Source organism: Anser brachyrhynchus, assembly GCF_964034855.1.
Source record: "Anser brachyrhynchus genome assembly, chromosome: 5".
Lineage (NCBI taxonomy): Eukaryota > Metazoa > Chordata > Aves > Anseriformes > Anatidae > Anser > Anser brachyrhynchus.
The window spans coordinates 56,311,514-56,325,315 of NC_137699.1; the positions used below are offsets into that span (position 1 = coordinate 56,311,514).

The 13,802-nt window shown below is 41.5% G+C and overlaps 1 protein-coding gene across 16 annotated transcripts in view; it reads left to right on the plus strand.

Annotated features, from left to right (window-relative positions):
• Positions 1-690: 690 nt before the first annotated feature.
• The window catches only part of LOC308195424 (uncharacterized protein), a 222,351-nt gene continuing 209,239 nt past the window's right edge, over positions 691-13,802 (plus strand). For 10 of the 16 annotated variants that reach the window (XR_013951482.1, XR_013951483.1, XR_013951484.1 and 7 more), the window contains exons 1-2: positions 1,392-1,491; positions 4,271-4,430. Coding sequence is in view for 8 of the 16 variants with exons in the window: in XM_080592805.1 (XP_080448931.1) it covers positions 1,479-1,491; positions 4,271-4,430 (173 nt within the window). In the remaining 8 variants the exon portion in view is untranslated. Of the gene's footprint in view, positions 1,492-4,270; positions 4,431-13,802 lie in introns of all 16 variants that reach the window. The other 6 variants (XR_013951478.1, XM_080592806.1, XM_080592800.1 and 3 more) reach the window with 2 other exon arrangements.

Genomic DNA, 13,802 nt, shown 5'->3' on the forward strand with positions numbered 1-13,802 from the left:
TTCATGCCTTAGCAAACAGGCTTTTTTTTAATGCTGTCCAAACTTGAACTTGTCCAGAGGCCTTTCACTAGAAATACAGCAACAGTTTGCTTTTTATATTGGGTGTTTCAGACATGTTCTGGCTGCATCATAAAATGACGATAGGAAAATTGCAGAACAACTCTAACAGGAGAGAACCTGCGGCTGTTAGTGACTATCTCTGAGTTTGCTGTGCTCCCTCAGACCATTCCCACACACACCAGTAATAGAATATATTAATAAAAGAGAGCGTTGCCCCACGGTTTGGGCTTCAGGCTGAGCACTGTATCTGACAGCAGAAACAAAGCGGGTTGTTTTTTCTGGACTTAGGAGCACTTCCCCTTCATCCGTTCCCACTGAAGTCATGCTCCTGACACGCTCCCCGTGACAACCCCAGCAGACAAAAAGCAGCGTGTGCTGCAGCTTGTGCAGGGCAATTTGCGTGCTGGCTGCTCGGCCGATGGCTGCCACGGGACTGCGTGATGCCTGGCTTGTGTCCACCCTCCCCTTCATGGAGGAGTTAATTTCCTCCTCTACCTTGCAGCCAGTTTTCGTGAAACCCTGTGGGAATGTAATTATCACTGAGATTTCTGCCCTTTGTCAGATTTGTTTGATGTTGGCCAAAGCTCCTCCAAGTTACTGGGGATAAGGGGGAGACATTGCTATTGAATAAAAATGGCTCAGCAGTCAGAGGAGTTCCTATGTGCATCATGAATCTATATAATTTGCTTTCAAAGCCAAGCAGGGTATTAAAACAGAAAAAGACGCAAGGAAGCTACGCCCTCCTGAGTGATTCGGGGACTTCTCGTCCTAATCCTGAGGTCATCTCCTTTAATGAGACACATCTGAAATGGGGTTTTGCCTCCCTCAGTAAATAACTCCTTTCTCTGCTTCCGGGAATGAATTGTAAGTAGTTGAGGAGAGAGGATATTGGTGCGGCTGCTCGATCTGTGTTCAGTGGGGTTAGACAAGCTGAAAATTACCCTGTTGTGGAATTCGCTTGTGAAAATTTCTTACAGATTCTGACCATAGATTATGCTGGAGCAGATCAAGAGAGAGTATGCTCAAGTAAATTTGGTTTGCCTGAACTTAAATCGGTATTGATGAAAGCAGGATTTGGTCCTTAGGCCCTCACTGAGGAAAGCACCTGTTTAGAAAGGGCACTCACACACTGGCTTGACTTACTTCCATGCTTCAGAAAGCACTTCCCTAATTTACGGGCTTCATGCACATTATTGAATAGTAGCGAATTAACTGGAGGTGAAAACAATTCCAGCACATTTCTTCAGCTGCTGGCAATACATGTAACTCCATTGTCTTTAATAACGAGTGCTAATTTTACACCTGTTAAGGACTTGATAAAGAGTAGTGTTGGCAGGCTAGTGCTTTCTGGGGTGGATAATGAGCCATTTTGTGCCTCTGTGTCTGATTTCTCACTTGCTTGTGTTGGCTGGAGCATTATGAGGGTGAGATGTGAGTTTTATTTGCTTCCTTGCCTGCTTTGTTGTTTTGCCTCTCTTAGTAGCCATATGGGTGGCTATTTGGGGAACATACAAGTGCTGTATTTAGACTCACACCCTTGTATAAATGGATTGAATGTTTTTCTTCACCTGTGTGATCAGATGAGGAGAACATTTGAAATAGTCTTGGCTTGCACACACCTTTGTCTCTAGAAGTGAGGGCAGCCACGTCTCAGCTTTGAAGGAGTTCTAGTGAGAATTTTTTAAAGTCACTAATTGTACCATCCATCTGCTGTGGGGGGAGGGCTGAAAATGGTGGGTATTGTCTTAAGTGTGCATAATCCAATTTCTTTTTTTTTTTTTTAGTGAATGCAGCCTTTAATCATTAGTCTTGCAAAGCAAGGCATCTGCTTCTGAATTTAAGTAACTGAGACTAATCAGACTAATTCAAGTTTTTCTGCAATAGGCCTAATTGATCAACCTAATTTCTCTGGGGAAAAAAAGAAAGTTTATTTACGTTACTCCTTACAGTAAGGAAGTTGATGAGTCTTTTAATCACTTCACATGGTAATTTTGAAAGTTGATGTAGAAACTTGTTTACAAAATACACCTGTTCTTATTTGTTGTTACATCAAAGGCTGCATTGTGCTATAGGGAGAAGAAAGTGCTGATGTGTGCGTTTCCTACCAGAGTTCTCTTGTTCTCATAGCAGTGCAAAAAGCATTTTCCCATGTTTGTATGGCACACCAAAATACTTTGGTTTCAGAGCTGAGCATCCTGCTGTGAAGAGAAATTATTGGTATTTGTGTTTAGGTGCACTGTTCCTAGCAAGAAGTATATTTTGCAAACATTAAAGCAAGCTATTAATATCAGAAGAATGCTACTGAGGGTAAACAGGGGGAAAGCCAAGGCATGCAAGTGAGTGAAACTAGTAGATAGCGGACTTGGCTCCTTGTTCTTCACTCTGGATATTGGAAAACAGTCTACATCCCAGAGCTACCAGTCTAATGCTGCCTGGACCTGCCCAAATATCTTGAAACAAATGTGGAAATATTATTTACAGGACAAATATGTGCTTCTGAGGAAAGGATACTCATCCTGTCAGTGTAAAACTAGAAAACTTGAATACTGCTAAACTTGCCTCGGGTAGGAATTCACTAATATTCTTAGAATTGTTTTTGTCATATTCCTGGAGAAAACTGATATGGACAAAATGATTCACTTTATTATATGCACAGATGCACATTCAGGCAGAAAACTGTGATAGCAACAAAATTGCTTTGCTTGGTGAACTTGTTAAAATAAGGTGTTTTATTTGCTGGTGTTGAAAGCTAGAACAAGTCTTCCTCACAACTTTAGAAACCCTGACATTTCACTTGGGCCTCAACCCTGGGCAGTTTATTAACCCTTGAGTGTGAAGTTACCCTTGAACTCCATCTAATGTAGGTATATGAATAACTTCCCCTATGCAAGCTGTTATCTTAATTATGGTTTGCCTGCTCTATTAGGGAATTGTTTCATGTGCCAAAGGCAAAAAAACTTTACATTTCTATTCCTCCAGTGCCTATGGTGCTAGACCTATTTCTTAAAAGGTATAAGGTATAGTCCTCCTCCTACTATTTTTATTCTGGTAGCCTAAGAAGGGAAGAAGTTATAGAATCAAACATATTAATGAAATAATGCTTATTGTTTTGTAAGGCTGTAGTGGAAAATAACTAAGGGAAATGGCCAAAGTAAGCCAGTGAATGCTAACTTACAAAACTCTGGCATCAGACAGTCAGAAACATGTGGCAAATTCCAACTCATTTTATTTCACTTAGTTAATATTTTGCAGAGTGTTTGCATGTACAGTGCTGATCAGTACGAAGATCTAGTCCACCTAACTGTTTTACCAGGTAAATAAAATATCCTCCAAAGAACACTTAAGCATAGATAGTTATCTTGACTTCATCTGTCAGGAACATTAGTTACAAATATTCTTGCCCCTTCCCCTCTTATTTCTAACAAAAACAGCACCAGAAGCTTTATAGGATATATTTGGATGTTTCTTAACTCCCAGAAGAAGGTGCAGCATAAATGACTTTATTAAGTAATATTACTTTAGTGCTCCCTTTGTACATGTTCTTGCATATCACCTAACCAGGATAGGGCTTTGCTATCACTGCAGTGGTGGAGTGAGGTATCTTGGTATCAAAAATGTTACCACAGGGAGACATTGAGAGCCAAAGCCCAAGATAATTTCAGCACCCATAACTACTTACTGGGGCAGAATCAGACATAGCCATGATGCTCTGATGTGGTTTGTTGTTGTTCTGTTGATGGCGTTGGTGTAATACTAGGAGAGGAATTGTTACCATCAAGTGTCTGATCTGTAAACAAGTAGTGGCCTAGTGAAACTTGATAAATGAAGTGACTGTAGCACTCTGTTACCAGAGCTGAAATAATGGGAGGCTGCTTGGTCAGGTGCTGGACTTCTTGGTAAATCCTGGCAGAGGGCTCCTTATCTGAAAGGCTCTGAGGGGCTTCTCTAAAAAACACAGAGCTGGGTCTATTGCTCAGTTGTTGGAGAAGAAGGAAACGGGTCAACCTTTCTTGCATGACAAAGTCAGGAAGGCAGGCTTGTATTTTGTAGTGAAGTAACTGACTGCTGCTCTTTGTTCCTCTGGTGCTTTGGTGGCAGCACTTGGTGCGTGTCTTCTGTAACTAGGCCAGACTGTACCACAGACGTTCCTGACAAGTAGCTGGCTTGTGCTGGTAACAGCTAATGGGAGCTCTTTCTTGTTTGTTTGCAGTCTCTGCCATGGCTGACTTGTACTGGGGTGTGGATACAGGCAGGGATTTGAAACAAACGGGGGGGGACCCTCTCCACCCTCACAGAGCCCCACAATATCACCCTTCTTATGGAGGAGGTTCACTGTCACATTCCTCTAACTTGCTCCGCCAGAGTATGAGGTAAGAAGCTTTTTTTTTTTTACACTCTGAATAAATTGTGTTTTCAAAGTCATCTCTAGCTAGAATAGCTATTTTCTATCTATCTTTTGTGATGCATAAAGTATGTGACTGTCTAGTAAGAGCCTGTAATGTAGGCCTCATCTTCTGTTAATACTGGTTTAACAATCACTCAGGGCCTAGTTCTGATCTCAGACCCAGAGCTGCCTGATCAGAATAATCTTTGGTGTTTGGGAGTAGAAGTAGCTTTATACTTGTTCTGCTGATTTTTGCAGTCTACAAAGTGACTTGTCTGTTGTGTGTGTGTCTAGAAGAGTTGAGCTTAAATTTAAAATAGGGTCCTAGCACTACACATTTGAGTCATCCTTGTTCACCTGCAAGCATCCGAAGTGATGCAACTGAACTTCTTCAATCTGAATATTGATTAATGTGTTTATTCTGCATCCTGTACTGTGTAGTGGTGACACTTAAGGCTCTTCCTGCTTCTGTTCCCCCCCTGCTCCCCCTCCCCAAAGATTTTTATTTTATGCTGACAACTAGAAGAAATTCAACTGTAATTGGGGGGTATTAGTCGTTGGGACTGGAGTGGACACTGACAGTTATATATGTGTGCGTGTAACTTATATAAAATATATGCTTTATATATAAATTATATATATATGCTTTAATCTGTCTGTTTTGGGTCTTCCTCACTGGTAAGTGAAAGCAACACCAGTCTCCCTGACTGCAGAAGCTGGTTCAGCGTGCTGCTTTAGAGCCTTGCTCCAGGCTGGGTGATCGAGCATGAGGCAGATCAGAAGCATTCTCAGGTGGTGTTTGTTGCACAACTGACATACCTTATAGCTTTTTCTGTTTCTTTATTCTCCCTTTCTGTGCCCCAGTCTTCTCCCTACTAAACAGTCAGCCCTTATTCACTTCTTGCTTGTTGGTCCTTGTTTTGCTACATCTGTACTCAGATTTGGTACTTGCGATGCTGTTAACACCAGGTATTCTCAATTGTGGTAGTTAATATTATGAAGGGTTAACTATGGCGGAAACCCAAGATGAGTAGCTGCAGAACTGTTAGTCTAGAGGTTTATGGGCTATTGTGTGCCTGAGAAATTATATTAAGCAATATAAATAACATCTTGCTTTTGAGTGCCTTCAATAGAAGTGATGATGCGGAATTTGTGGAGTAGGCCTCTTGAAGCTTTGAGGATTTCAGGTTTGTTGGCCTAAAAGCTTTGGGAACCACTCTTGTAGGTAGGTAATAAATGGAAAATAGTACCCTGCAACTGTTCTAGTTGTTAATCATAGGGAAGCTTCTGATAAGGAGATCCTACAGCTGGAAGAGCTGATATTTTTGCCTTTAGCTCTTACTTTCCTGATTTGGGGAGCATTTTTTTCAGCTGAAGTTGGATATGATTTCAGCTCACTGAAGGTCGTGCTGCTGCTGCTGCTCTATTAGCCAAATAAAATACTGTGACAAAAATGGGTGGAAAATTGTTTCCCTGTGCTTTAAAGGTCTTCAGTCCCACAATTTCTATGTGTTTTTTTAACTTGGATGACACCAAAGTGCTGTTGGATTATTTTGGGGGTGGTGGGGAGATGTTGGGTGGGTGAGAGGAAAACAAGGCTCCTGAAAACAGAAGTCAGTGGAGGAGTGTGTGAAATGCTACTTACAAATTTGATATTCCTGATTCAGGTAAAAGACCTGGAACTTGACTCTTCCTAGCTGTGCTGAGTCAATGACATGTTCTACCTTTACATACTATTCATGGAAAATTGAAGTTTTCCTCAGCCTCTTATTTCCAAGGGTGTTACCTATCAGACTACTGCGACTGCAGTGCTCCAGTTAGGTTAGTCTCATTGTCCTGAGATATCTGGCTCTTTGGAGTTCTCCTATTAACAAGAAGCTTCATCTTAACAGGGAAGGAATACTGACATTATGATTTTCTGCTCAGATGTTCCCAAGAAAGTCTTAGGTATGACAGGTTGGTGTTTTCCCCATAGAAAATGAGGTTGAGGAGGGAATTTGGGCTAAATGGAAATGTCTTTGAGCACACTTCTGGTGCTGTGAAAAGATCTGAGAGCACTTAGATCAACAAGGGAAGTATTGGGATTTGGGGACACCCAATTATGTCTCTTTATTTGAACACGAGCACCTCTTCCACATTTCCCTTTGTGGAAGAAATGTAGATTCTTGGGATGTATCCTCAGTGGAGGCAAAGCAGCACGGCTTTACTGATGTTAGACTGACACTGACTCTACCAGATCTTGCTTTAAGTCTTTTTCATCATTTTGCAGGGCAGAGTAGGTGTGCTTTCCTCTTAAAAGATTGCATTCTCTGGAGCCTCAGTGATGAGCGAAGAGAAATCTTTCATTTAAAACTATAATTTATATTGATGATGTTAATATGTTGAATTCTATAACCACTTCCATCTCTCAGAAGGCTCTTAATACATCCTTGAGTTTTTGGGACACCGTTTCATCTGAATGTAGTAGATGGATGTTGATGTCATGGGGTCTTTAATTTTCACTCCTTAGATTCATTCTCCTTCTTTCTGATTAATTTCTCTATGGGGTGTCTGCCTTTTACATCATGGCAAATGGAGTGCCGGGGGGAGAGAGATGTAATGTTTTATTAGCAGCCTCTGTTTAATGTAACTGTGCTGGTCCTGTGAACTAAATATGCTATCAAATGTAATTCCCCTGAGATGAACAGACTTACTGATACTGGGAGAGCTGTCGAAGAACACACATAGGCTATAGAGGAAAGCTTGAAACGCCAAATCTTCTCTGTACCTTTTTTCTAAGCCTGACCCAGGGGTCTTCTCTGTTAATCTTAAATTTTGCTCTCTTGTAGAGGAGGAAAGAGGTTTCAATGTGTAGTAAGCATTTGACAGCTGACTGAGTGAAAAGGCTGCAGTTAATGTGTGATACGAATTGTACAGCAGAGGCCCTGGGAACATATCAAAGGCTGAAATCAACACAATATATTAGAAGACCATATATACGAGAAGTGCTCTCTTATTAAGCAAATCTTTCAGTAAGTCTATTGAAGCACATAACTGAAAATTATTAAGTCAAAGCCAGTATCACCCCATTATTTCTTATTAGAAATTCACCTTGCATGTTGATTTCTTTTCCTCTCTTGATGTCTTCTGCTGTATTGTGTCCAGAGGCCTCAGCTTCCTTGAAACAGAATCTGCACAGTCACGAAGGGACACAGGGCAGCCTATGCAGTGCTGATAGGCATGAGCAGTAAGCTATGATGTGAAGTTACAGTGCATTAGCATTAATTTGTCCATGTTACTGGGGCTCCAAGAAAGCATTTTATGCTTTGAAAGGGATGGTGGAATAAGCTGCCTTGATAAAGTCCCTCTTCATGGGGGTAGTAATGTGTAGCCTCCTTGGGTTAAACTGTCCTTTACCTTTTGTTATGTAACATTAAATAAACAGTTAACAATTTAGACAGGAGTTTTTCCCCTTCTTTCAAATATAAAACAACACTACTGCATGAGGTTGTTTGTGCTTTTTGTGGCTGGGGTGTTTTGACACTTTCTGTCATTATCTAAAGTGTCCTAGATCTTGCTCCTGTCACTAGTTTCTCCCACTTGTACAAGGGATGAACCTGGAGCTATTTGGAAGCATGCCAGCCACAAGACAAGGTGTATGGGAAAGGAGTGAATTCAGATCTCCCAAGTACCTATCTGGTGACTTAACTATAAAGCAGACTTCCTTTTCATTAATATAAAGAGCACTTTAATGTGCCACAGGCTATTTAAAGGACCTGAGGGCAAGATACTTAGCTTCTCAGTCTGTTTACTTCTGTATTAGGTGGTACAGTAGATACATCTTACTGGAATATTATGAGGGTTATGGTGATTAGTAAGCCTCCTTGAGAAACCTGGATGCCAGGTATGCCAAATAACATGATGCAACAGTGGTATCTTCAATGATCAAAGACTTCACTGTTACAAGTGTCTAATTGTTGTATGTAGGAAGTCTGTAGCCAGGCAGAGGGCTTTGTTTTGTAAACCAACAATTCAAAAGCTGTATTGACAAATAAGGTGAATTTCCTTTAAACAGGTGAAAAGGGATGTAGCATGCCTTTTGTTAAAAGAAACTGCTTATTTACATGTGACTAAAGGTGTTCTTGTGAATCAAACTATTTTTAGTATCTTTTCTAATTAGAAGAAGGGGTGAAAGTAAAACATAATTCCAAGTTGAAAATTTCATTTGGAAGTTTGGGTTCTGCATGTGATATTGGACCTGAACTAGTGAATTCTCCATGCATACCTGCTTTTCATTTGAAATGTTCAGCAACAACAACAAAAAAAACATGCTTCACACTTGAATTTCCTTATCAGGAAAGATCAAGCCTTACCAGTGGCTCTTCTATTGATCCATGCATTTCCTGATCTGCTTACTGTGACAGTATTGTGGAAAACATCGTCAGTCCGAAGAGCTTGGTTACAAAAACATGATTCTTGAATGGCATTTTGCCAAGGGTGGTCCAGACACTCTTAAGAAAAACTACTATGCAGAGGTAGAGATATTTATGGTCACTGCAGCTTTTCCGCCATGTTTCCATTTTTCATCCTTGGCATTTTTCTATATGCATTCAGTGTCTCTTTAAATGTGGAAAAAAAAAGCCTTTAAAGTGAAAACGCCTTTAAAGTGAAAACCCATGCAAAACTTCTCAGGAAGAGCTGTACGTATGCATGAGATTTCACTCTCAAGTGCTTCTTAGTCACTTTTATGTTCACCCATGCCTTCACAGAACCCCCTTCTGATTTATTGTTGATGTTCCTCCTATATAGTACCACTGGAAAGGCAGAGGGATCTCCACTCTTCTTGACACTTCATTTCCAGTACCTTTAGTGTTGAGTTTAGCAAATGGCTGTACCTTCTCCTGCAGTCCAACTGCTGTGCTGTTGTCTTGGAGGAATTACCTGATCTTCTCTAGTACGTATGGCTGTGGCAACACCTGTGCAGACACATGCTGTCTGTGATGATCTGGTTGCTGTAGTTGAGCCACAGCTACTCATGAAGCACACTTGGGGGTGATACAGAGGTATAACCTCCAGCCACCTCTGAATTGTGGCCCAAGTGACTAGATCTGTCTACAGTGCCATGGATCAAAGCTGCCTTTGGCCCATGTTTGGGCAGAGAGGTCTGGAGTTGTGCTGTGTAGTAGTGTGCTGTGCCATACCACCTCCAGGCACCCAAACTAGGGTGTGCTTGTTCTGTGTGGGAACATCCATACAGTCTGGGGGAATTTGACCCGTGATTCTTCCACATCCATCCTTCAGGCCATGAACTATTAGGCTGCACTATTTCTCCGGTGTGACATGGCAAGAGGCACAAGTCACCAGGTTGAAGCAGATGGGGCTGCAGTGGTGACCTGTGAGTAGGCCATGAACTGCTCGGTGCTGCTCACCACCTCTGCCTGCCAATGGAAGCAGCTGGAAACAGGGTGCAGCCTGCCCATTGCTGTACATAACATCAGAGCACATGGTATCCCTGCTCAAACATCTTTAGACAAGAAATATTTCAAGAAAATATTGCATGCGCCACCTCAACATCCTGTGCTGCCATCACCTCAGGGGTAATTGTGACCCTCTGAGTATGACTCACTGATAACAAGGCAAGCTGTGACTGGGGAGTAGATAGAGTAAATGCTTCATTTATGTGTTTGTGTAACCGTGTCCTTTTTTTCTCAATGCACAAATCAGTGATCAGAAGTGTTATTTAGTAATAAATTAAGTAAAATTCCCTGCCTTGACTTTGGTGTTTTTTCTTTCCTGGGTGACAGATGGAAAGGTTAAAGCTGGTAAACTTACTTTAAAAACATGTTCCTAGATCACAAGCCTCGGAAAATTAGTCTCAGTGCTGGTAACTTTATGAATATGCTTTTGTTAAATAGCTACTCTGATGTTGCTTATTCAATCTTGAAATTAATGTATAAAAGATGCCCATAAGCAACCAGCAGCTGAATTGACTGATTAGATGGATTATTACTATTACTCAGTCCAACAAGTTTTTGTATACTTGAGCAAATTTTGTAGTGCAGGCAAGGGGAATGATATGCACATGGGCTAACAAAATCCCTCAAAATATCCTAGGATTAGATAAACATGGAGTTGAAATAGAAATGAATTGCCTGTGCTTGTAAATTAGAGGCTTTCTGGCATTTACATGTTCAAATAGCTCCTATCAGCATGTTCTGTTTCAAATGAGCATTGACTCAGTTGCTGCTTTTCTCCCCGTGCTAGGAAATAGGAGCTGATTTATCAGAGCATCAAACTGATTAAGAAGAGATTATGTGCTGTAGGTGCTCATTTAAAGAAGTCTAGGGATTCCACCAAGTGGCTATGTTCGGCTGAATGTTTCACACAGTTAAAGCCAATAGACTGATTTAAAAAAAAAATCTTTAACTCTTTCTCTGGGGTAAAATAACTAGGAAGCTTTTAAAGCTTTGAGGCCATGTAATTTGAAAAAGGCTGTAAGAATCCCTGGTGATGAGGTAACCCTGGAGTTTCTGTATTGCACAAACACCAAGCCTTGCAGTGTGGACAGTGAGCCAGGTCCTGTCACCCAGCACTGCTGTACTTGTAGCCAGTTGACCCTGGCTCTGAGCACGCACTCCTTAGGAAGTGTGGGTGCTGTGCATGACAGACTGGGCCAAAGCTCGCTCAGCCCTATCTGCTTTGTACAGTCCCTTAAAGGATGGTAGTTGGGTTAAGGTGCTGTGCCTTTCCTACTTCTGTACTTCTTGGGAAGCTCTGGAGCTTAAGTTGAGGTAAGAACTGAACACATCTTGCGGATAGCAGGTAAACCCAGTTTTGAAAAAGGGTCTGACTAACGGAGTTATCAGCTGAAACACAAATTGTATCGTGACCCAGGGAACTGGAGAGTAAGATCACAGGTACTGTGAATGAGAAGGGAAGTAGGGGGTTCTGTGTTCCTCTGTTCCCTCAGAGCCCCCAAGAACTTCATGTCCAGCTCCTTTCCAGATTTTCCAGATCTTTGGTGAAGATGACAGCTCTAGATTTTATTCTGCTCTACAGAATGGGATTTAATATCTGAATTGAGATAACCATTTTATCATCCTCTACAATGAGGAAACAGGTAATTGGTGCCTTTGCTTAAGCCTGGAAATGGCCATTAAGGCAAATCCCTATTTCATCATTTCCAGGTGTTCTTTGGGGAAACTCTATCACAGGAAATTCAAGCTGTGAGCCAAGTAGTTACAATGCAAACAGTGTAATTTCAATCAAGGGTCTTTCTTCTGAAATCAACTATAAAAATACAGGAGAATACTTTATTTACTCTTTAAGTTGTTGCTCAGGAAAACACTTAAATCATTGTAAGGTTTACTGACTGCAAGGGGACTTACACATATGTTTAAGTGCTTTATGGACCAGAGGTATATTCCTAATGAGGGGTAAGCATGCTCATTTACTATGTGCTTTGCCCCTTGGGTCTCCTGTCTGGTCCAGTTGCAGTATAGTGACTTAATATTTTGGATTGGTGTTGGAGCCTGGTGTACTGCTGCTCTGACTCTCTCATTTGGACGAGAGAAGGGAACTATGGTGATTAGCGCAGCAGGCAATAGTACTTCCTGCTGGATTTGTATTTGCTGGTGGCAGTTCCTTGAATGGGTGATAACTTATGCCTTCTTGATCCCCAGCTACATGAAAGCCTGATAGCAGCACACTGAAATGCTGCGGTGTTTCTTTGTATAACCAGATGGTAAGGCTGGATCATGTTGTTACTAAAGTAGCATCTGCTGAACAGGTAGGGGAGTGCACCACTGTAATGATACTGTCCTTTTGCAGTGATTCCTCATCAACAGCTTAGAGGAAATGAAGTATCCTGTGTTTTTATAGCCCAGTAAGTCCCCTCCAGAGTTGCTTCCTTTCATAATGTGCTGTGCTTGGGAAGCACCTCTTAGGTGAGGTGTCCTTGGGCTACTGTGAGTGCCCAGTGAGGGGCAGCCCCAAATAAATGCTTCTAATTGAAATGGAGCAGGCAGAGAAACAGAGGAAGATGAAAACATGGAAAGACATAATTGGGATGACAGGTAATCTTTACCTCTTCCCCTAGCTGTGGGCTCAGGCTTCCCCATGCACACTGGTGTGCCTCCTGCTTGAGGTCTTTCCTGCATGCTTCAAACACATTCCACGGTGTGCTGCATATCAGTGACACGAGTCCAGGCAAAAGTGTCAGGCTTGTTGGCCCCAAAGGGTGTGGTAGGTTGAAAATGGAGCCTTCTTGCCTGAGTTGTGCTTTAACACATCAGTACAGTTCATCACATTGAGAAAGATACTGAGCTAAAATAAAGACAACTAATGGTGCTTGTGCAGCCTGAAGAACATCCACTCAATGTGTAAAACCTAGCTAATGTGGGTCTAATGTTTAAGTTAATTTTCAATCATCTGTTTAAAGCTTGCAGGTCAATGTATTTTAATTGTATTGTAGGCAGTCAGTCAAATGTAAATATGGACTTTCAAAGATTAATTTTACTTCATTTGTAAAAAACATACACTTAATATATAAGAATTTTGATTTTTCTGAGAGCTCTCTGAATGTTAATTTAAGTAATAGTTCCACATATATAATAGGGTTGACAGAGAGGGAGAAATGAATAGCCATCTGCTAATCAGTTTATTTCTCATAATGAAAACAAATCTGCAATTTCACTAATGTGAAGGGTGTAGCGAACTAACTTTGCAGGGAGCCAGTTACTTGCTGTTCAGGGAGTCCGCGTTCACCTTGCAGGAAGGAATTGTTTATGTAGGGTTGTTGTGAAATGCTGCTAAACTCACTGTGATCTGCCTAAAGTCAAAAGTAACCGTTGGTGCAGATTCCTACATGCAAGACCTATAGAAAGCGACACCAGTTAATATGGGTATGGGGCCATACACATCTAACAATATCCCAAGCCTGCTTCTGTTTAAAAGCCATGCAGGTGTTAGTGACCCTAATCCAATAAAACCTGCTGAGAAGTAGCGCATGGCACACTTAAGAGGTGCAGTTATGTGCATGTTGAGATTTTGGAGCCGTGGGCAGGCTTCAAGGGAATGAGGGAGCTTCTGTTTCTGGGTCTAAAATGGGGGAAAAATTATAGGTAATTTCCCCTTAATGCTGCAAAAAGTATGCCCCATGAACTTGAAGCTGTGCCTGTTGCACTAGGCAGTGTCTGAGGGGTGTGAGAGTCAGCCCCTGCAAGTCCTCTTTCATTTACAGAGCAATGTGAGGGGGAGTTTTTTTCTGAATCTTGTGGCTCATAGCATATTAGTAGCAAAACTGAGTATGTTCTTGCTTCAAAATTAAAGTTGTGATATGGAAAAGAAAGCTGATCTGAATATGCAACCTGTCAGTGCT